This window comes from Antennarius striatus, chromosome 8 (assembly GCF_040054535.1).
Source record: "Antennarius striatus isolate MH-2024 chromosome 8, ASM4005453v1, whole genome shotgun sequence".
NCBI lineage: Eukaryota > Metazoa > Chordata > Actinopteri > Lophiiformes > Antennariidae > Antennarius > Antennarius striatus.
The window spans coordinates 16,567,180-16,591,689 of NC_090783.1; the positions used below are offsets into that span (position 1 = coordinate 16,567,180).

General features: G+C 41.7%; 1 protein-coding gene across 1 annotated transcript; it reads left to right on the top strand.

The window, feature by feature from the left end:
• The first annotated feature begins 1,171 nt into the window (after positions 1-1,171).
• abcc6a (ATP-binding cassette, sub-family C (CFTR/MRP), member 6a) lies at positions 1,172-24,235 on the top strand. The gene is made up of 31 exons (XM_068321212.1): positions 1,172-1,493; positions 4,049-4,225; positions 4,371-4,496; positions 8,510-8,647; positions 11,245-11,367; positions 12,578-12,639; positions 12,731-12,862; positions 13,124-13,330; positions 14,333-14,510; positions 14,978-15,139; positions 15,235-15,327; positions 15,819-16,022; positions 16,536-16,682; positions 16,817-16,904; positions 17,482-17,551; positions 17,635-17,761; positions 17,851-18,027; positions 18,114-18,281; positions 18,393-18,576; positions 18,737-18,821; positions 18,919-19,036; positions 19,551-19,758; positions 19,882-20,192; positions 20,482-20,681; positions 20,823-20,949; positions 21,165-21,266; positions 21,432-21,578; positions 21,685-21,843; positions 22,012-22,178; positions 22,344-22,538; positions 22,835-24,235. The coding sequence occupies exons 1-31, from the start codon at positions 1,452-1,454 to the stop codon at positions 22,941-22,943; spliced, it is 4,533 nt and encodes a 1,510-aa protein (XP_068177313.1). The 5' UTR covers positions 1,172-1,451; the 3' UTR covers positions 22,944-24,235.
• The last annotated feature ends 275 nt before the right edge of the window (positions 24,236-24,510 follow it).

A 24,510-nucleotide genomic window follows, 5' to 3' on the forward strand; every position in this document is an offset into this window, starting at 1 on the left:
TCTAAAAGAATAATAATCTCATTTTTGCACATGGCAAGAGGCAGGATCTGGTGGTGGTCTGCGTCTCTACCGAACTTTCCATGTTTCGTCTCTGCGGTGATGATTGCTCCCAGGCAAGGCGGTGTCATACTTTCCTGCACAGCTGTTGTTGCTGAAGTTTTCCCCTGTGTCTTGACCAGGGCCACCGTCATCACGCTACTCCGTGATGCTTTTTCAGCAGACTCCAAAGAGGTTTTAAGGTCAAATACTTGTTTTTGTAATTCGGATGAAGAAATACGCCTAAAATAAGATTTTGTTGGATTTTCTTTGTTCAGTATGTCCCTGTAAATCGCTCCATGTTAGTATAGCAGTAACACATCTGTGACCTTAGAAGCCTAATCGGCACTGATAACTTATAGATAATGTTACTGCACTGAATAATTGGTTAAACGATCCCTTTTATTTCCTAAGATTTCCTAAACTCTAAATTTAAAAAGTAAACCCTCTCTGATTACACATGGTGCTTTGTGACATAGTTGAGCCATTCCTTTTTTTTTTTTTTTTTACATTTTCCACTTACACTGCAGGTTTCAGTCCAATAAGATGACTAATTAACCAAATGTATGCTTTTTTATTCCCAAATCAGCAAGTTTTGTGCAATATTTGCAAAGAAGAGGTGTCTCCCCAATGTATTAAATCAGGTCATATGCCTGAAACAGAAAAGTGTCAATTCTCTGAAGTTATTCAGATATTCTGAAAAGTTTCGACACATACAGTACATACTGGTAATAAATTTATGTCCCACATAAGTGACTGGAGTTGGTAATTAAGTGAAAGTGAGGCAAGATCATGAAACCTTTGAATATTACTAGTCTCAGTTTAAAATGTATGTGTGCAAACAGAAACTTTGTAGTCAGTAGACTAGTAGCTCGGGATATAGGGAAGAGGGGAGAGATGGAGCAAGAAAGGAGGTAACAGACAGTGGGTAAAAGTGAGGGAAGGGAGTCTGGGACAGTCATCCATATGAGGGGGAGTAACTGTGGTGTTCTGATTGAAAATCACCAGATGAGGGAGAGAAAAGAGGGGTGTGTGTGTGAGAGGGAGAGAGAGGGAAGAGAGAGAGAGGGAGGGAGAGATTTCAACCCACCCAAAAAGGAGACACACTCATAAACAGCAGGCAGACCGAGTGAGAGTCAGAAAGACGTAGCGGTTCTAATAGGGAGACAGGCAGAAACATTGTTTCACTGAGAGAAAATGTTTTATTAAAGGGAAGAAAAAGTTTCTCAGACACACAAATACACACAGCAATCCAACCAGACAAACAACATACGAGCAGTTGGTACAGAGGGGAGTCTGAAGGACACATACCTTTACTCTGTCCGTCTCATCATACATACAGACCAGCACCGATACCAGCAGTGCTGATCAACCCCAACAAACGAGGCATCTGGAAGAAAGAATCAAGCAAGTGGATGGATGCCTTTTGCAGACTAAGTGGCCTGGACCCTCTGTGGGTGAGTTCACTGACCCTGAATTTTAATGTGTTGTTTGAAATGATATACCTGTATCTAGTTCCCTCATAAAGAGTTTGATATTTTGGGTAATGTCAGACACATTCTTTCATAAAATCAGTTTTTGCATTTTATAGTCATTCTGAGCCTAAACAATGTATTATTTGTGTACATTTGAATGTAGAGGTTATCATTGTTTTTGGATTATCTACTCAGGTCCTCCTGGTTAATCCTTGTCATGGATGGTTTATCGCAGTTAACACTATTAGCATTTACCAAATTAGCTTGCAACAGTATTGTCGTGCTTATTTTATTGAAAAAACGTTTTTGGATTGTCAGATACTTGCAGATACTAAATTATAAAATAATAGAATGAATGACAAAAAATAAGTCTGAGAGAAGAAGGGGAGGAGGGGGATGGGTTGACCTATAATGTAATGTACCCTGAAATGCAAGCGCTATAGCGCAGTATTGATTTCTCACGTGAGTGCACCAGGAGTTTACCCAAAGCCAGGCTAAAGGAGAGACTTTACCTTTGAACCATGTCAGATGTGTGTTTTTCATCACTGCCCTGTGATTCAGCTCAACTAGATCACACTGGGTAAGCTGCTGTTATTGGCAAAGCAGTCTTGTACATTAGCAAACCTCCAAGTTCTGAGACCTAGGCCAAAACGAGACGACTGGCCTCAATCCAGCTGGACAGCCACAATTATTAAATGCATTTACTTCCCACTTGTCTCCTTCTCTTTTCCTCTCTCTCCCTCAGTGTATCTGTTTCTCATTATTACTCTTGCAAAACTTCAAAACAATTGCCATCAAACTTTGTTTAGAAAGTTAAAATAAAGCTGTGTATTGTGCGGCTCGCTTTGCCATGATAGTGCAATGAACACATGCTACATATTGTATCCATCACAATGTCTAGGTAATGTCTTCAGTTTATGCTGGCTGCAAAGCACCATTGGTTGTTAAGTGAAGTAGTCAACCTAACAACATACTTTTTGAATGGCGTCATTGCTTCTCATTGGTCACAGCTCTAGGGTAGCATTGGGAATTTATTTGGCTCTAATACTGAAATCAACATGCACAGTCCAGCTCAACAGAGGAGACCCCCAAACACAAAGCATTGCAAACCTTTCGGGGTAGAGAAGGCAGCAATTTAGCAGATAGAAGTGCATTTACTTCCTTTCAAATCAAGCAATTCTGTAATTTGACAAACAGGACTAGTCAAGAAGAAATTGTAAGGAGTGGTTGATTGAAAAAACAATGTCAATGCCACAGATTCAGAATCTTGTTTGCAAGTTTTTAGTTATCTTATTAGATAATGATTTGCTTTACGTCTGGTTTAGACACTGAATTGCTCAATCAAATAGAGGATAAAGGGGGGTTTCAGCAGATATACTTACAGATTACTGTGTTTCACAGCAAGGAAAAAGACACCTGACAACACATAAGCTCTTGGTATGTCCAAGTTTACCAAAGCCACCACAGCCAAAGGGAAGAGTCAGCAGCAAAATGCAGATGAAAGAGCTTGGTGGGGGTTTGACAAGGTTTCTTACATAAAAGTACTCTGTTCATCACTCTGCCATTGACCACAGGAGTCATACGAGTCTGCAAAAGTAACCTCCCCCTCACTGCCTCAAAAGATTTATCACTTAAGAGGATTTTGGTACACTGGTGCTCACAGAGAACACTAGTGTACAGTATGTGCAAATGGTGCATTCATTCCACAATAACCATCTTTCTTATGAAGATTTACGTGAGATTTTTTTGTCACCCTGTGGTGAGGGAAGCAAAAGCGTACACAAACTCTGAGGGTAACGGGTACACTACAGTCAGACAGACCATGACTGAGAACCCCTGAACCTCTTGTGGGAAATCAAATTAGTCATTGCTCAGGCTGAGATGCGCATCCTTCCAGGCAGGAGCATCCCTCTGCTTGTAGCGTGTCTCGTCCCACCATAGATCACAGGGTGGACTGGTTGTTACATAATAATCCTGCAGCTGCCACCAATTGTGGCCTCTCTCCCTTATCCCGTTTTGGAGAAGAACCAGACTGCTACGCTATGGTAGGAGCTCACAAACCATTTCCTGTGGTGAGTCCGCAGGGCAGCCTCGTTAGCACAGTCAGACACCCTGCCCCTCATTAGGGCAGTAAAGTGATAAACATGGGAAGCACGACAACAACAAGCCACTTAGCTTCTTATGTGTCTTTAAACAAATGACTGTTTATCCCGCCCACACAATCTCAAACTTTTAGTAGCTTTTTTTCTCGACACAACATGACTACATAGAATTTAATTATTAGTACAATTCTTGACCTCACATTTAATGGATCAACAGCTCACATTTTCCGCGCTCAAGTTAGGAAATGTAATCAGAAAAAAATTCCACAACCGACTCAGCTTGTAGCACAAAATACCATCTCCAGATTCACACTCGATTAGGATGAGCTCCAGCACATCTTCTGTGACTTGGTTTGGCTTCAGATGTGGATCCTGTACCAACACTGTATTGTCTGGACTGAACTTTTACCAATGTTATTTTCTCTTTCTTTGTAGGATTGGAATCGTACATGGTACACGACCAACCCAGATCTGACCCAGTGTTTCCAGAACACAGTGTTGGTCTGGGTTCCCTGCATCTACCTGTGGTTGTTGGCCCCATTCTACTGTCTTCACCTCTACTGCCATGACTGTGGACGTATTTCTATGTCCTGTCTCTGCACCACCAAGATGGTATGACTTTAGACGACCTTCAACCAATCTTCAATTTGTCAGCAGCTCACATGCTCCTGCTCTATAAATTGGCTATATATCAAATTTTCCTTGTCCTTTCGATATTCAGAAAACGTCTCTAATCAGTTTTCAATGTCTTGTTTAGGCATTGGGTTTCCTGCTGGCCTCTTTTGGCTTTGTAGAGTTCTTCTACATCCTGCTGGAGAGGAGCCAGGAGATCGACCACCATATCGTTTTCCTACTCAGTCCCATCATACGCAGTATGACCGTGGTAAATATCAGTTTTTCAGAATTTTTTGTCCTGTTCACCCAAGCTAACCCCATGTTTTGAAGGTCTACCTTATATGAACCTTACATCAGTGTATCAAAGGTAGATTGCTCTCGGCAGAGGTCAGTTTGTGGACTCATCTATCTGATGAGTTGTAATAAGTTACTACTGTTAGACAGAGAAAACACAGTTTAAAAAGAATATTTCTGAATGCTTATAGACTGCCATGGGTTCATGTGTCATAGTCTTAAAGAGTACTAATTCATCCACAAATTAAGTACAGAAAAGCTTTTAACTCTTGAATGAGGCCACTGAGTTGAAGCTACAACCACTCATCATATCACCTCCTGAGCTATTCCAATAAAAGGTTTTTCTGAGATATATCAGTCTGGGTCCCACTGGCCCAAATATCAAACTGCTGACAAACGAATTTCTACCTACTCTGAGTTGGCCAGACACGTAAGTGCAAAGATGCACAACCAGGGATAGATTTATCATGTTGCAGGCAGTGCAAACATTACAGTACCCTGTAAACACGGCCCGTATTTGACCATCGCTTATCAGAGCTCAGAGCAGAGTTCATCAGTTATGTAATGACATCAGTTGCTTCTGATGTGGATTCAATGCACACAAGTACATGGAAAGTTTCCATACAACAAAAAAATTTAGAGCTGTAGTGCGCATAAGAAACTTTACAGATTTGTTTCCAAATTATGGTATATCTTTAGATTTCAGACCAATCAGTCAAAACTCTGCAAGCGCTAGTAAGTGGATGGTACGTGTATGCCATCTTCATTGAATGACTCACATTTAATGTTGGAACCTTGCCCAATCATGTGCTTTCAAGTTCATTTGAATTTCTTTCAAACTTTGGGTTCATATTTGAAAACTACTGAATACAAAGTTGATGACACAACTTAGTCATCAAAGTCTATGTTAAGCTTAATTACACAGAAATCTCCAGTTTCTGCAGGTGAGCCGTTGGACTAGAAGTTTCAATGCCAGCTCTGTCTCTGAGTATCATTACTCCAATCAAAACTATATTTAAGTTGCAACTTGTTTAATTGCAATGTCTCCACATTTCGACAAACCATTCATTTGATTTCTATCAGCGTAAGGCCATGGGGTTCAAACAAAGTCATAACCAAAATCCATACAAGCGCGTCACTTAAAACAGTCTAAACAAGTAAAATGATTAGTTTCACATCAGCAGAGCTATATTTTTTATATATTTACAACTTCTAGTCTTTCCTCCAAATATTTTGAATCAAATTACAATGCCCCCTCTTACCTCAATCAGTGTGGGATGAAGGGTGGGCTACAGCATCATTTACAGAAGATAAGGGTTAGTGTGCAATCAGAGAAATGTTCTCAGTGGCTTATGTTGATGGAAAACATTGATGTTTCTTTCCTCTGCTTATTTTCAGCAGATTTTAAATGATGCATAGATGATGAGTAGGAGCAAACAGGAGAAGGGATGCAGACCACAACATGGGTGGTGTGGCAAAGTCTAAGTGTTGTTTATGCTCAGCTTTAAGAATTACAATGCAGAACAAGAGTGCTGAGTCCATATTGGAAGGTTTGCTGCAGGCTCGATGTCTGACTCACAGAGCCCTAGGGCTCCTCACAAAGCGTCCTCTCTCTGCAGCTGCATACAGGTCCGATACAGTCCCACTCTCTCCAAGTCAGACAGCCTTTCCCACCTGTGGTCTTTTCAGACTCCAGAATAAATATCAACACGTGTTTTAGTAAAAATATACTGAGACATCTCTTGTATTGAGAGGCTATTCGTTAAAATAAAAAAAAGTTATTCAGGATATCTTTTTCACACCGTGCAAATAACATCTATTGAATCCTATTAAGGGCATTTCATTATTCGTAAATCTATTTTCCACATTATTCTCACGATGTTGATTGTCGCCACCCACTGCCACCACCACCACCACCCATTTGTGGGGTGCCTGTCTGGAACACTGTGTTCTTGTTGCCCCAACCAACATGTTCTGTAGCCCTTAAAGACAAGCTACTATATGGAAGCGGTTCTGCCTGAGTCCTTCAGCCCACGGACGAATTGTGGTCACTATTGATGAAACGTGCACACACACCAGTGACTATAATCAGTAAGAAATAAAACTCCTATTCCATCCCCAGCGCTGAAAACTTCCCATGTAATTATAAAGTAGGGTTTTGATTCAGGGCTTAGTGATGGACGCAGTTCCACCCGTTGATTTTATGACCAGATGGGCTCATGGGTTTTCAGAGGCGGGTGCTATGAACGGGAGGGTCCTCCTCCTATAGGTTAGCTTTGCGTTTGCGCTCTTAAGGTTTAAATTGGAGCTCAACTTCCTCATTTTAAGCCTTTAACTACCAGGACATAAAGTTCTCTCTCTGATGGGCTGAACACTGCTGCTTCACGTATGATAGGCCTGTTAGCTTTCCCTTCTGCAGCCTTGAACATATTGTTAGCTTGTAAAAACTGTCTCAGGTTGTTATCTGATTCAAATATTACTTAGAGCTGATGTGATCAATATCTTCAAATCAGCAAATAAAGAATGGTGTGCAATGGAAAAGGTATCACTCAAAATTATTTGATATCAAGTACTGAATTACTGTGTTATCTTATTTAATTACTATTGAAACTCATTCCCTGCAGCTGTACCAAACTGTTTTAGCATCTTTCAGCTTATCTTTGGTTTGACAGCCCACAGATTTGCTGCTTCAGTTTGCTTTCATTGCTTTCACTTTCCAAAAACAGAAGCAGTATGTTTTTATTCAAAAAAAAAGAAGAAAACTCTACCATATGCCACCTGCCCAGCACCTACAAGCCGACAGTCAATGGTAGCAACTAGCAAGTGATTATTGTGGAGCATTTAGCAGCTACAATATATGGGAAGACATTTCCCTCGAGTTTTGGTAAAGAGCAAATTGACCCCAGGTGGCAAAATCAATTATTGCTGATTTCAAACAAGATTAGCTACTTGTATTTGAAAAAATAAAGACAATCAAGTAAAACACACTCATAGCCACGCCCTTCTGACATAATCAACCTTAAAAGCCAGTCACTCAAGGCCTCTGGGTGTGTCTTTGACTCCAGCTACCCAGAGACATTCACATGTTCACCTCTTATCCATTCCTATTATTCATTATATATCTTGACATTAATTACTTTTTGTTGTTGTTGTTGTTGTTGTTGTGAGAAATCTTTATACTATAATGGCCGAACTGCTTTAGATTATGACGAAACAGTGCTGTGGTTCATCCCAAAGCAACCTGTGTGTAGCCTACACTCACTTTCTCCCTGATGATGAGCTGAAAACAGTGACGTCTCACTTGGCAAACCATGTGGAGAGGGAACAATTTTAGTGGTTCCACGCCAGATGCGAGACTCCTCCGAGAATAGAAAAACATTGCAGCAGTGCTGTTTTTGGGAAAACATCACAGTATAAAGTTAGGAAAGTATATAATAAGATGGTGCGCTGTGTATAGGGCATGCAGCCTACCGTACACATGTTATTTTTACATATGCAGAAGAAGTCAAGCAAATCACATCCGTGTCTGCAGACAGGGAGTTCCAAGGATGTTCTTTCTCTAAACCGCCATCTGCTGCGTTGAATCAAAACCGATGTGATTATATCCACTATACAGTATTTGTAATGGCATCAGCACCAGATTCAGGAAGGATGGTGCTTTTTTTGACAAGTTTGTTTAAAGTGGAGCTTAGCTGGATGACATCTCCATCTTACTTAGAAATTCACAAAAAGAAACTACATGTACTTTGATTTTAAAGATTTTTACGATTTTAAAGATCATTAGGATGTGAATGAGATTTATTTGAGAATATAACAATTGCAGTATTTTGCAATCCTGCTTCCTGTTAGTTTTATCAGCTGAGTCACTGCAGGCTGCTCAGGAACATTACATCACTGATTTAGGTTTTGGCCTCTGTTCCGTGTATGATTTTGACTTAAGTTGTGAATTCTGAAATTTGATCTACGTGTTGGTTTGTTTTTCTCTAGATTTTAACCTTATGCATCATCCAGTTGGAAAGAGTGAGAGGTTGTCGTTCTTCAGTGTTTCTCTTCCTGTTCTGGGTCTTGGCTGTAGTCTGCTCCCTGGTTCCCCTCAGAGCGAAGATCCAGCTGGCCATGGATGAGGTATGTCTTTAGCCTACTGATTAAAATGGCTTGTCAACACTTTATCATACATAATGCTCAATGGATAAAGGATAAACTCTGACTGAGTTTGTCGGGTTTGAACTCAGTGAACCTGCCAAGCACTACAGAGATGTCAAATCAGGCGTTGCCTAGACGTAGTCTAGACACCAGACTCCAGCCGAACAGCTGCAGATACCTGTGTCAGCAGAGTGTCTATTTCATCCCCAATTTCAACCAAAGTAACCTAAAGTTAACCGACTGTTGGAGGATGACACCGCCAATTCTGGTCAAGCATATGTGTGTTCAAGTTTTCCCTCTCTTCCTGTGTCTTCAGTGAGACACTGCAATCATTGTTGTATGGGCTGAGTTTATTTTTAATCGCATGCAGCCATAGTGCAGTTGAATTTGCATTTCTATAAAAACACAAACACACACATACATATTTCTGTTTTATCGTCCTCGATATGACATTCCCACACTGCTTGGGGGAAGAATAATGATGGCCCTGAGTTAAATTCTGGTGAGGCATGGCAGCCCAGGGTCAGACCAGAGGAACGTCAGCGTTGTGTTTATGAGGTTTCACTGCTGTAAACACAGCCAGATGGAAATCTATGCATCTGCACATAATGCAAGGCAATTTGAAATTCAGACACAGATGTTTTTATTTCATAAGAACCACACACGTGCACAGCAAATGCAAATGCGCGCTCATGTTTGTCCATTTTGTTTGTCTACATCTTGATGAACAAAATTCAGGATAAACCTGCATTCTGTTCATTAAGTGTCAATGTCAGAATTTCCGAAAATATCCAGATAAACAGGTACATCCATACATTTTTTCCATTTTCTCTAGCTTTACAAAGGTTTTTCTGCATTTTTAAAGGAAAATATTAGAGGGATAACTTAGAATTGGTTGAAAAAGTGGGAAGAAGCTGTTGGATTTTGTGCCAGATCTGGAAAAAGGTTGGATGTTGATCTGGTATAACCAGATCCGCACAGGAAATAAGACTCAAAAGATAACACAGAGAACAGGATTCCAAAAACTGTGGTCTTTAGAAAGAAAGAAGGTTTAATCCCAGGTATCAGGCAAATGATACAAAAGAAATTAGTTATAAAAACAGACAGTGCAAAAGAAAACAATGAATAAATTCCCCAGGAGGAGAACATGAAATACAGACACCAATCAGGGAGGGGCAATCTGAGCAAAGAACAGAGGTGAGTGACACAAAATGGAACAGGGAACATGGAACTTACAGAAAACATGACCTGAGGAAACTTAAAGCAATATGTTATCATTTTATTTTTATTTTATTTTTAAAATGTCATGGATTATTATTTGTGTATGGATACATCTGGATCATGGTTTCGTTTAAATGTTCTGTTGGGACTCAGCAGGGGCCTGAACCTGACCAGGCATTGATTTTCAAGACCGAAAGTGTTTGAGGACAGCATGGTAGTTCTTTTCCTGTCTACTCAGCAAAATGAAATGCAGGGGATTAAAGAGTAAAGAGAGTAATTTCTTGCTTGTTCAAACAGCGTTTGGTGTTTCAGTGAGTCATAACCTTTGACACAGCACACTGGTGTCGTGAAAATTAACGAAACTCTAATGAATTATAAAGCTTTTAACACTTTAAACTTATTCCTTTGGTGTTGACTTGATGCTCCTGATTGTGTTGTAACACATTTACATATTACAAAGACACTAAATATCTAGAAAGAAACTATCACCCTGTAGTGTGAGTTGATGGAGTTCATGTTTGTGGACTTTTGGCCATTTTTAGTTGCTTGACCTACATTTTTGTCACCCACCCTTTGACTATGCTGATGCTGTTTTTCATCGTGTGGCCAGCACGATTTGGCCCCTTCGTATCTCCTTTCTGGGCATAGCACCGCATTTTTCAGAGAAAGTAATTTCTGCTGTTTACCATGGCTCGAACGCATGCATACACACAGTGCTGCAACACACAGCGGCACGAGTGGTGTTGGCCTTGTTGTAAACAATACCTCTGCCAAACCCCAGACGATCTGTAGGTCAAGAATAACATTTGGATCTTACATTTTGCAAAGTGGTTAATATCTCCCTTGATATAAAATAAGGGAGCTATTTTGTAAAACCACATGACCTCAGTCGACTGATAACAGCTCGAAATTTATATAAAGTACTATACACCACAAAAAGCCGTAGGTTTTCATTTAAAGATCTAAAATACTCTTTACTGTGTCTGTGATCGTGGGGTAAAAACCATATCCTCTCTTATGCAATGTGTATACTGGGGGAAAACCGTAAAACCAGTATTGTTGTTGTGAAATTGCACACAAAGCCACAGAGAATATAAATAATGCCGTATACCACAGGATGTTGTGTGATTTTACACATCTTAAAGAAATTGCAAAAATTCAAACACATTCTCATCCTTATGATGCAAAGATTAAATAGTATAGCTGAGGCATGCACCAAGATGCCAAGGAAATGTTTCCTTATTTCAAAATAAAAGTCAGATTCATGCAACTCATCTGGAATTTCTTGAAACAAACACATTAAAAGACCTACAGGAAACTAGAGCACCCTTCTTAAGCTGCCTGTTCTTGTTCCACAGGGAATCGCCTCTGATATTGTACGATACCTTGCCTTCTTCTCCTACTTCATAATCCAACTGGCCCAGCTCTTCCTATGTTGTTTTGCTGATCAGCCCCCAGAAGGAAAGACCGTCTCAGAAAAGGTAGGCAAAGGCAAATATATCCAACGTCTGTCAAAAATTACCCCTGGCAAAACAACACGCCTGACCAGCTATCTTGTGGTTTTCAACTTTTATCGTCAAAAGACTTTCTCCTTTTGGGTGAAATGATGTGATTCACCTCCCTCGCTCCTTCCTCTCCCACTCTCTTCACCACATCCAGCTTCCTGTGAGGGGTGTGTGAATCAGTGTATGTTTGTGTGCGTGTGTGTGTGTGTGTGTGTGTGTGTGTGTGTGCGTGCGTGCGTGTGTGTTTCTCGTTGATCTGCTGAATACCTTCAACGAGACTCACTCTCGTTGTATCTGGGTAACATAGTGACTGCTTCTGAGAGTCCATTACCACAGGACGCCACAGGCACCAGCTAATCCAGATCTCTTCAGCCCATTAAAATGGGGCTGGCTAAATGTGTTCAAGTTCATAATAGCAAACTGATTTAGGACAGCTAACAGGTGAATGGAAATGAGCCTCCGATCAATCAGACAGACACGGGACATTATATTTCCCTGGTGATAAACAATCAAAATAGCTGGAAAAGTCCCTGACAAACTTGTGGCTGGCGGTGAGGAGGCTGAGGGTACAGAAGCCGCAGTCGTGGCAGACACACCCATCGGTCGTTCCTTGGTGTGTCCTTCTCTACCACCTCCCTACCCCGCACTCTGGTTAGAGTTACTCACAGGAAGAGGGGAAGCGAAGGAATGAGGAGAGCGTTGGTAATGAAGACAGCAAACAACCCGGTGAGGGGGTGGCAGGGTGGAGAGGAGCCATAAAGCAGTTGTGTGTGCGTGTGTGTGTGTGTGTGTGTGTGTGTGTGTGTGTGTGTGTGTGTGTGTGTGTGTGTGTGTGTGTGTGAGAGAGAGAGAGAGAGAGAGAGAGAGAGAGAGTTTGCCCTTGTCAGGCAGTTTGCAATGACACATTTCCGCTCTGTCTGCCTTAGACCTCAAAACGTCATCTTCATCCTCCGCTAACACTGTACCCTGTTCTGTCCTGCGGAGTTCACGGCCTCTGCTCCCTGCAGCGGTCCACCTGACTGTACTCTGATTTTTACACATTAGCATTCTTAAACACACTCTACACAAGTGCACCATTCAACCATCAACCGGAGGCCACTGCAAAGTTGTACATGTCTCAAAAGTCTCTAAGGGTTGAGAGATTTCCTGAAAAATAAACCTAAGTCTGGATTTTAATCCATTACAGAATCCCTGTCCCGTGAAAGACGCTTCTTTCCTGTCAAAGATTCTCTTCTGGTGGTTCACTGGGTAAGATGGTTCTTTATTAGACAGAGACACTATGATTTGTGGATTTCGTAGGTGATCATGTGAGTGAATCATTTTGGCGCTGTGTGTTCAGGCTTGTTGTGAAGGGATATCGTAACCCGCTGGTAGCAGAGGACCTGTGGACCCTGAGGGAGGAAGACACGTCACACAAGATCATCTCGGAGCTGCAAGAGGATTGGACCGCTGAATGTGCCAAAATTCAAAAGTGAGACTTTTTACTGACATGTGACAGTTTGATAGGATGTTGTGTTACCATGACAACACGCAGCAGAGGAAAGACATATACAGAGTACGCACAAGTTTCTCATGTTTGGATCATGTGGTTTAGTTCACCATTCAGTTCCCTCTCTTGTCACTGGCAAAGAATCGATTCCATTTTACTGAAACATCCAGCATTAATTTTATTTACGTCTGTCAGCTGTCTCATCCTGAACCTGTGCTCTCCCTCCCTCCCTCCCTCCGGCAGACAGGAAAAGGCCCTGGCATCAGGGGTGGCCCTGGGGAGCAGACTGCCGGACCAGGCCCAGCTCCTCAGAAAGCTGCAGAAGGAGCAGAGCTCCGGCTTCTTCCTGCTCAGGACGCTGGCGCGCAAGTTTGGCCCATACTTTCTGACGGGTACGCTGTGCATCATATGCCACGATGCCTTCATGTTCGCCATCCCCCAAGTCCTCAGGTGAGACAAATTGGAAGAGTGAACAGAAACCAAAATCTTCTCACACCATAAATTAAATCCGATCCTAAACAGCTGTAGTGTGATTTCACAGTGTTTGCAGATATTCACTGCATTTCATTCCAGTAATTTTAAAGTATATTTTGCGATGCAGAAAGTCCCTCCAAAATGAAAAGAGAATCCACCAATGTTGTTGTGTATCATTCCTCATTCTGGTTGTTCTGTTTTGATAAAAACAGGAAAATAAAGTTGTCACTAAAACTTCTCAAAGGACCATAACAATCATAAGTAACCATATCATTATATTTGGAAGGAGATTTTGTTTTTGAGTTTTTAAATATAACATTTCAGTTGTTTTTCTCCCACAAACCGAATGGCATGGAGTGCATTGCATTAAGGGAAACTACTGCGAATATTTCATAATTTCAGCTTGGACTGAAATTGCTTGGATTGTCTGCAATCCAGGCTACAATAAAAGTAGGTTGTGTTGTGTTTTTTTTGGGGGGGAGTTGAACTGTCCAATTCAATTCAGTGCAATTTAAAGGAACACAAATTTAACAGAACAAAAATACCACAGTTGCAACAGAATATACAACTCCGCCTGATCACCTGAGATATTACCAACTCGGTTCGATTTTGGGCGATTTGTGACAAAGAAAGCCCAAAAATGACAGAAGCTGGTACTAGCCAGATTGAAATGTTGTTGACGCGCAGTGCAGAATCAGTGCAAGTGTTAATTACGGTCATGGAGCTGTGAGTAAGAAAAGTAGGTGATACCACAGCCGTCTGTGCTCCAGTAGGACAACCAGGCAGGGAAGGGAGGAGGCTCTAAATGGCAGAAATGTTGTCAGACCACATGAAGGGAGCCGATGGCCGGGTGTGAGGGTGGCCTGAAGCTGAGCTCTGCTCAAACAGCAGCCGCTAAAGTCTACCAAGGTGATGTTGGATGCTGCTACTGTCACATTCGGCATGTAATGATAATCATTCACTCCTCTTCCTCTGCAGTCTCCTTCTGGGCTTCATGAGGGATGACGATGCTCCACTGTGGAAGGGCTACTTCTACGCCACCCTAATGTTCTTGCTGTCCTGTCTCCAGTCCCTCTTCAACCATCAGTACATGTACACTTGTTTCACAGTGGGAATGAGGGTGAAGACCGCTGTTATGGGCTTGGTTTATAGGAAGGTGAGTAAATCTGTGTATGGGCTTGAACTCTAGGCATATAAATTATTTTCCAAATGGCAAAAAAACATGTCATTCATCATGCTGGGTTCTAGGTTGATTGAACCTGACAGAGGGAAATAATGCAACAAAGAAAACTGACGGCTTTCACTGATATTGATCGTCCAAAATCTTCTTAATCTTATACCGAATCTTGTTTCAAGGTGGGAAGTGGATCTAAAGCCAAACTTTTGTGTGGTTGTTTATATCATCTCATTTTCGGTACATTTTTGTACTTTTGCTTCGTAGTTATATAAATTTCAGGAGCTTTTCCTCTTAACCACTGGTGTTTTTTTGCTGTGATTATTACCTCTAAAATGTAAATTAAAAAAAGTTTCCATTGCTTTTTTCCTTAGTGAGGGCTTGAGGGTGGGGGTGGACATCTATATTATACGCTGCGCTGAGGGCTAAAATGTCTTTATCTCTTCCAGTCTTTGGTGATAAACAGCGCTGCCAGAAGGACTTGTACTGTGGGCGAGATTGTGAATCTGGTTTCGGCAGACACTCAGAAGCTCATGGACTTCGTGGTGTACTTCAACGCCGTCTGGCTGGCTCCCATTGAAATTGCTCTTTGTCTCTTCTTTCTCTGGCAGGTATGTCAAAGTGCAGTGTTTCCTCAAAGCCTCTCTTTTATGCACAGCTGCATTTTTACTGAGAAGCCATTGACTTCATTCTTTATTTTATTTAGCACCTCGGCCCGTCGGCTTTGGCAGGGATCGCCACTGTCATTCTCATTTTTCCGCTCAATGGATTCATAGCAAAGAAACGGAGCAAGCTGCAGGTAAGACACTGTTGCAGGAATGCTTCCTGGTTAAGTTCCAGGATCTTTGGCATCTGGCGTATTGGGTCAGGGATGCCACAGCTGGTTTAGATAGTTGCTGAAGAGCCATGTGGGTGTTTGGCCCAAATGGTACATTCTCTCTTGTTCTTTTGATGTCTGCCTCATATAACATGTTTGAAAAACAATGAAAGGAAAGAGTGGGCAGTAAGAAAACAGAATTTTTTATTTCTTTGGAAAAAACAGATTGTTCTATAAAGTGGAATACCCGTTTAATCGAACTGTGTCTTGAATGCAGTGACCACATCCCTGCCCTTTTGTTTTTCCTAATTCATAAAGAATTAAAAGTTCCATGTCGTGCAGAAAAACTGTAGTTGTAACAAGGGAGGCCAAAACCATGTTCATAAATGGATGTATTTGCTCTCATATGGTAGTTGTCAATGTGCCCCAATTTCATCTTGGGCAAATTTAAAACTCCTTTGTCTGGTCAACAGGAGATTCAAATGAAGTTCATGGATGGCCGCATCAGACTGATGAATGAGATCCTGAATGGAATAAAGATCCTGAAATTTTACGCCTGGGAAAAAGCCTTCCTGGAACAGGTTTTGGGCCACAGAGAAAATGAGCTCAAAGCACTGAAAAAGTCTCAGATTCTTTATTCGATCTCCATTGCATCCTTCAATTCCTCTTCCTTCCTGGTAAGAGCGCTAAAATGACAACGTTATGTATTAAAGTGTGCCGAAAAATTCAACCTGTGTTTTCCTTATATTTTATTACCAACAAGACCATAAAGCCATGCTAGCAGCTATGAGAGGCTGTACATTAAGCTGTATGCTAATTTATGCACAATATCTGCCTTGTGACCCATAATGTGTCCATGCTATTTTCCTATATTAGCTCATTGGTATTTGTAAGTGAGGGCAAAATTCGGTATGGATTGGAATGTGTTGAACTGGGTGTGACTTTGAATGTTGACCTGATGGTAGCAGTAAATTAAAAGTCAAGGTTTGCCCACATTCTAAAACCCATCCTGTAGGGAAAATAAAATCTGTACCATTGTCTACTTTTTAAATTTTTTAAAGGTTTATGTGTTTGTTAGGAACAAATAAGACTGAATGTTATGGAGACGGCAGTGAATTAAACAAGTACTGAGAGACTTTAACAAGTCTTTCCCATTAATGTTCACATTTATCATTATTTTTTCCCCCAAGATTGCCTTTGCCATGTTTGGAGTCTACGTGACACTCGATGACAGAAACGTCCTGGATGCACAGAAAGTTTTTGTCTCGATGGCGCTGATCAACATCCTGAAGACTCCACTTAGTCAGCTTCCATTTGCTATAAGCACATCTATGCAGGTAGGTGACATTGTAATTATACACCTATGATTGCGCTGCAATGTTTTCTCCATCTATGGTGCCAGATGAGGTATATTTATATGGCTCCATATGATGAATATAAGTCGGTTAGCTAACCGCTGATTCCATTCCAGGCTATGGTTTCACTGAGACGTCTGGGAAAGTACCTGTGCTCTGAGGAATTGAAAGTGGACAATGTCTCAAAAGCTCCATTGAGTTCTGGTAAGAGCCCAACCCATGTGTAAACTATTACTTCATATGAATGAGCTACTATATTGTACTGTTTAATTCCACAGATTGGCAAAACATATACCATATTGTCTGGAATCATACAGTAGGCTGTCATAATCAATATAATCAGCCAACAAGATTTTGTCGTTTGTATCTGTGGGGTACCGCTGCCTTGTATGCATTATGTATACTGTCACTTCCTGGGTCCTGGGCAGACTAGTAGACAGGGTAATTATAGGATGTTCCCATTCAGTGGTTGAACATAAATCACAGCATGAATTCAGACATGATTCAAACAGAAATGTTAAAAAAAACACACACACACACACACCACACTCCTCTGTCTGTAATCTGTCGACACTTCCTAAGACATCTTGTGAAAAACCAACAGCTCTGTAATTTGTATGATTAGGTAAAGTCATTTGTAATTAAACCCAGGATGCACTCAGATGAAAAACTTCAAGGAAGAAATTTTTTTTTAAAGTTTGTTTGTCATTGAGGTTAAGAGAAAACGTCCTGCCTTCAATGTTTGTAACGCCATTACTTTTTTGTATACAACCTTTTCTAGACGGGGAACATGTCACAATAGAAAATGGTACTTTCAGCTGGTCTGCAGAGGGCCCTCCTTGTCTGAAAAGGTGGGTGCTTTACAAACCGAATAAATCAAATTTGTAAATATACGACAAAAAACTTACTGGAGAATGTCTGTCTTTACTGACAGGATAAACGTAAATGTGCCGCGAGGTTCTCTCGTTGCTGTGGTCGGACACGTGGGCAGTGGAAAGTCATCTTTGTTGTCCGCCATGCTTGGTGAAACAGAAAAAAGAAGTGGCCGTGTGGCTGTTAAGGTACTGAACTCATATTTGTGTAGGTTCTATTCATAGATGAGGGCTTCATTTAACAAATACAGTCTGTCCTCTGACATCTGTCTTCGCAGGGCTCCGTGGCATATGTGCCCCAGCAGGCCTGGATCCAGAATGCCACAGTCCAAGACAATATCATATTTGGCCGTGAAAAGCTGAAGACTTGGTACACCCGAGTGCTGGAGGCCTGCGCGCTGCTGCCCGACCTGGACATTCTACCTGCAGGGGACGCTACAGAAATTGGAGAGAAGGTGTGCAAAATGGGAAAAAAATTAAACTTCGTATTTAGTTATTGATGTCAATGCTTCGTGATCATTGAATGTCCATGTTCATGCAGGGCTTGAACCTGTCAGGTGGGCAAAAGCAGAGGGTGAGCCTGGCCAGGGCTGTGTATAGAAAGGCTGATGTATACCTCCTGGATGATCCTCTCTCTGCTGTTGATGCACATGTCGGTCAACACATCTTTGAGAAAGTCATAGGACCAAAAGGAGTCCTTCGAGATAAGGTAGTGCATGTGACAAAACCTGCAAAGTGTACTTCAAGCTGATAAACATGAAACACCTGAAACGCTTGCTCTTACATCCTGTTATTCCATCTTGTGCCACCTTCTACGCAGACCCGCATCCTGGTAACCCACGGGATGAGCTTCCTGCCACAGGCTGACCTTATCCTTGTGCTGGTCGATGGAGAAATCACAGAGAGCGGCTCCTATCAGGAGCTCCTCAGTCGCCATGGCGCCTTTGCCGACTTCATCCACACCTTCGCAAGGGCAGAGCGAAAAGAGAGCGCCATACAGAGAGGTGAGGTGACATTTCAGCATGACATCAGTCCACTCGTTTAGTTCCTTCAGTCCTTAATTCATACATGTTTTATAAAACATTTGTGGCCATTAAAGAGGACTAATATTTTAATATGTTTTAAAAAACCTGAAACTTCCTTTCTTCTGTCCTTTTCTGGAAGCTGGGTCCAGGAGGTCTAATGCCCGTCTCAGTGTGGTCGACTTCATGCCTTTCTCCAGAGACCTGTCACAGGAGCAACTCATTGGGTAAACAAACATGTCAACTGTTAAAATGTAATAAAGCTCTTTGGAATCCCGAGCATTTTTTTATGATACTGACCTCTGGACTTTCTACATCCTCCAGGGGCGACACCACTAATACCAACCTGCAAAATATGGAGCCTGTGTCTGAAACAGACCAAGAACCAGCACCAGAGGATTTGGGCAAACTGACTGAGGTGGATAAGGCCCGCACTGGAAGAGTAAGTCTGAAAAGAATGTTTAGCTTCACCTCTGCTGGTGTGAAACTGGACATTAATGGTGCCACAGTTTTTGCTTCAAAATTTTTCACTCATCTGACAACTTTTGGGGCCTGGTTTCCTCACCCAATATACTGTCTTTGTTTTTTTTGTCAGAGCAGTACCCACAATGCACACCTGCACCAAAGTTAGCGACTAGCTGGTGAACAAACTTAACTATGTAGAAGCTCATGTGCAAAATATCACATTCAAAAGTCGGTAAAAAGCAAAAACATTGAAGAGACTGGATATTGGACTTGTATGCTAGATGACTCAGAGATAATGATGTCCCAGGTCAGCTTCTTGCACAACCTTTTGCGAGCATGTTTTTCATGAAGGTGCAGTTGTTGTCTCTGTGTGGCTAAAAAAAAAAAACAACTTTCAGATTTAACTGACAAAAGCCAAACTTTTCATACAATTACAACCAGTTTCACCAAAACATATAGACTGACTGCTGCTACTGTTTTTTCTCCAACAGGTTACACTGGCGATGTACCAGAAGTACTTCAAGACCATCGGCTTAGCCATCATTATTCCCATCGTCTTCCTGTACGCCTTTCAGCAAGGTGCCTCATTGGCCTACAACTACTGGCTCAGCATGTGGGCTGACGATCCTGTTGTTAACGGCACCCAGCTCGATACAGACGTGAAACTGACGGTCTTTGGTGCACTGGGTTTTGTTCAAGGTCAGTTAGCATCATAATATAACATGTAGCATGATCAAATAAAAGGCATGTATGTACTGTTCCTCTCTTGGACTGAATTGTTGGTGTATTTATTTAGTTTCAACATCTCTTCTCTCTTTTCAGGTGTCGCCATCTTTGGAACAACTGTCGCCATCTCCATCTGCGGCATCATCGCTTCCCGCCACTTGCACATGGACCTGCTGATCAACGTCCTGCGCTCTCCAATGTCTTTCTTTGAATGCACGCCAAGCGGCAACCTGCTAAACCGCTTTGCCAAGGAGATAGACGCCATCGACTGCATGGTCCCTGATGGCTTGAAGATGATGCTGGGCTATGTCTTTAAGCTCATGGAGGTCTGCATCATCGTGCTGATGGCAACACCTTTTGCAGCCGCCATCATCGTGCCTCTCGCTCTCCTATACGCCTTTGTCCAGGTACATTTCCCCTCCACCATTTGAAGCTACATTAAGAATTTTACTCTTTGTGTATTCTTTGAGAACATTGAGCCAAAGGTGGTCAAGCAGAAGCCAGATTCCATTAAAGGGTGTTATTGGAAAGCTGCAGCTCTAAAATCAACACTGTTCATTTGGCTGTTCATTTGGGTTTTGTTCCCTACTTGCTGACGCATACATGACAGACATTCACTTTGAATAAAGGGAAAGTCCTCGCCGTTGGTTTTGCTCATTAAAGCCCTTTTTTCTCCTTTTCCACTGTGTTCTCCAGAGCTTCTACGTTGCCACATCCTGTCAGCTGCGGAGGTTGGAAGCTGTGAGCCGCTCGCCCATCTACACCCATTTCAATGAGACGGTGCAAGGCGCCAGCGTCATCCGAGCCTTTGGCGAGCAGCCCAGGTTCATCGTACAGGCCAATGAGAGGGTTGACTTCAATCAGACCTCATACTTCCCCAGATTTGTGGCCACCCGGTGAGATGTCTGATGACTAGGATGAGCTTTAATTTCATGTTTAATTTCATTCTATGCATTAATATGCATGATAAACACAATGATGAGGACACTTTGATGAACTTGCCTGTTTGTGTCTAAATCAATGGGGTAAATCCACAGGTGGCTGGCAGTCAATCTGGAGTTTATTGGTAACGGTGTGGTCTTAGCTGCTGCCATTCTCTCTGTGATGGGAAAAAACACCCTGAGTCCAGGCATCGTTGGTTTGGCTGTGTCACATTCCCTCCAGGTAAGATATACACATGTTCATCATACAGAGGCACTGGAGGCATCCTCGTATCCAACGGCCAATTCCATTCACCACACAAAATAGTGGGACTCATTCCAATTCGATGCTGCACATGGCAATTTGAGTTTGAGAATGTGAAATATATATGCATGGCCTTGTTCTGACCACAAATGCCTTTTCAGTGCAGTATTTAAAATAAACCTTGGTCATTTCAGGTAACTGGAATCCTGAGCTGGATAGTGAGATCCTGGACCGATGTAGAAAACAACATTGTTTCAGTGGAGAGAGTCAATGAGTATGCTGAAACTGCTAAAGAGGTCAGTATTGCTACCGCACATGCAGTCACACGACATGGAGTTTGGTTTAACATCTCTGCATATGGTGCATTAGTAAGAAATCACTGTCAAAACACTAAGTTATAAAAACCTGTACAACAGGAGAGCTTTGGGTTCTCTTCTCACTAATTGTTATTGTTCATTCAGGCCAGTTGGAGCACAGAGGACAGTTCATTACCCCCAACTTGGCCCCAGAGAGGTACTTTGGAGTTCCAGGACTATGGGTTGCAGTACCGTAAAGGCCTTGAGTTGGCTCTGAAGGGCATTTCTCTGAATATTCACGAAAGAGAAAGAGTGAGTTGCCTTACAGGATGAAACAAATCTGATTGTGGATCATTTTGAATGATTTACTTGCAAAATGATGTCATTCCTAGATTCTGAATGAAAACCTCTGTTCCAGGTTGGAATTGTGGGAAGGACAGGAGCAGGAAAATCTTCACTTGCATTGGCAATCTTCAGGATCTTAGAGGCAGCAAAGGGAAAGATCTTCATAGATGGAGTCAACATTGCAAGCATTGGACTCCATGATCTGAGATCACGCATTACTATCATTCCTCAGGTACAACAGTAGTACTAACAGAAACCGAGGCCTGGCGTTCATCACGTAAACTGTTTGCAATAGCTGCAATTCATATCCACTATAAAATAAACCTTTCTAGATCACAGTAATTCTTTTGTGAAACTGGACAGTTTTCTGATGGCTAACATCTGCCATCTTCTCTCCCAGGACCCTGTGCTTTTCTCTGGCTCCCTTCGGATGAACCTCGACCCTTTCGATTTCTACACCGATGAGGAGGTGTGGCGTTCGCTGGAGCTGGCTCACCTGAAAAATTTTGTGTCTAATCTGCCTGACAAACTCAACCACGAATGCTCAGAGGGAGGAGAAAACCTCAGGTGCAAATATGTTCACCAACATGACACACTCTGTGACCACTAGCCTGTATTTTGTCAGTCTCTGCTAAACTATTTGTGGACATCCACAAAAAGCTGCTGGATGAATGGAATAGAATGTGACATGTGATTCTATCCCCCTCTCTTTCTGACTCTTTGTCCATGCAGTCTGGGGCAACGCCAGCTGGTCTGCCTGGCCAGGGCCTTGTTGAGGAAAACTAAGATCTTGGTTTTGGACGAGGCCACAGCTGCTGTGGACCTGGAGACCGACACACTCATCCAGTCCACCATACGCACACAGTTTGAAGACTGCACTGTCCTGACAATTGCTCACCGTCTTAACACCATCATGGACTACACCAGGTAATATTACAATCCTGTACCAGCTGAGCTGACAATGGCAATTTGACCCCATTTTTCATTGAAGTTCATTAATCAAGTAAAACGGCGATACTGTTTACTTAGTTGGAAAAAAAATTTCAGAGTACTTTGTTGATCCCCAATCGGGAAATTATTTAAAGCATCACTGCCTGAACAGGGACTTGAACCCTGGACCCTCAGATTAAAAGTCCGATGCTCCACCGACTGAGGTATCCAGGCTCTGAATTTGTGAAAGTTCCAATCTAAATGCTGTTTCCTCCTTTTCTAACTCTTGACAGAGTGATTGTCATGGACAAAGGCCACATCACAGAGATGGACTCTCCAGCCAACCTTATCGCACAGCGGGGACAGTTCTACCGAATGTGTCAGGAGGCTGGGCTGGTCTAAGTCTCCACTGTGGGATGTTCTGGTTTGCAGAATTTGTCAACCTATTTGTGTGGCTCTGCAGCACACATTCAATAAGACCATTCCAAGCTTTGTGGCAGCTCAAAACTCTTCTCCCCACACGGGCATTGCCAAAGAATTTCAAGAGCAGCTCCTGATACAACCGCTATTTGTTGTTTTTTTCTTAAAAAACACATGGACATGGTGTGGAAAGTCAGGAAAAGCGTTAACCTCAGATGAAGAACTTTAAGATGAAAGTTATGGTGGACTGTTGAATCTTAAAGTTATAAATTTTGTATATGAACTAGTGCAGTCGGTTTATTCCATGAAAGGGTTAAGCCAAGAGCTGGAATGAAAGAGTACCACAAATATTAAAAATTTTCATTCTCTTATTGAATGGGATCTACTCTATTTTTGTAGTTTTTATAAGTGTTATTAAAGCACATGACTTTTCGGATGTCTCAGGCCGGTTGTCTCAGGCAGATGTCGATGTTTACTCACTTTTGCATACCTTGCATACCAAAAAAGGCAGTTTCATTGTTATAAATTGATAGAAAGCTATTGTATCTTCTTGTTCCAGAAACTGGGATAGGAGATAATCTGACATACTAACCTTCGAAAGGTTCACCCTGGCATGTGAAGGGGAAGTGAGGTTTTTCACAGCCTTCAAAATCTGAAGAGGAGGGAACAAATTTAGAATTTTTATATGTCAGAGAAAAAGAGGAAAACATTGAAGAGAGCCAAAACACTAGCAATACTCCAACTATGTTGTGGCTGTTGTTTATTTCTGTCAAAGTAAACACATAAAGAATTCACCAGAGACCTTGCTGGTCAGACCTGATATCGGTAGTGAAAACCACCATGAATGAAGAGAATGCCTCAAAACAGTAGCGATAAATCTCCGTGCGATTGTCTTTCTGCCTCCACAACACAACTCAGGCCATACAGAGACTTGCACATAAAAAAATCAGTATTTTTCTTGTGGTGCTGACATGTAAATAGTCCATGTTGAACTTTAATCTCAATTCAACGAAGAAACCCTGCGAACCTTTCGGAGAAAAGAGGCATTTACTGTTTTAGTCTTACTGGTTTAGACAAATGCAGTATATTCTAAGAGAAACCTTAGGGTTTATTTATGTCATGTGACAAAATGCATTAAGTGTCCTTAAAGTTCTGAAGGTTGTATTATATTTATACTTTTTATAGCAAGCTTGTTCATGTTTCTGTGACCATTAACTGTTATGTGCTGTTTTTATCTGTACATCATGCTGGATATTAAAATTTATTTGAGTCAATGAAGGGTTCAGATTGTATTTGCGTCTTTTAAATGAGTAGTTGACAAGATTATTTAAAGAGAAATCATGGACCTCATTCTACCTAAAAGCAATCATTCATGATATCACTGCTTGATATCACCATGAAAACTTTCCCTAGGATTAGGAATCACATTGAGATCAATGCTACTTTTACAGTAAGCATGCAAGCAAGCAAGCAAACAAACAAACAAACAAACAAACAAACAAATAAATAAATAAATAAATAAATAAATAAATAAATAGATAAATAGATA

Bases quoted from the DNA above. Each gene is read 5' to 3' on its own strand.
- abcc6a (XM_068321212.1), top strand. From the start codon at position 1,452: ATGGATGCCTTTTGCAGACTAAGTGGCCTGGACCCTCTGTGG. The intron at 17,762-17,850 runs GTACTGAACTCA...CTGTCTTCGCAG, and splicing joins GTGGCCGTGTGGCTGTTAAG to GGCTCCGTGGCATATGTGCC. The intron at 18,282-18,392 runs GTAGTGCATGTG...CCTTCTACGCAG, and splicing joins AAGGAGTCCTTCGAGATAAG to ACCCGCATCCTGGTAACCCA.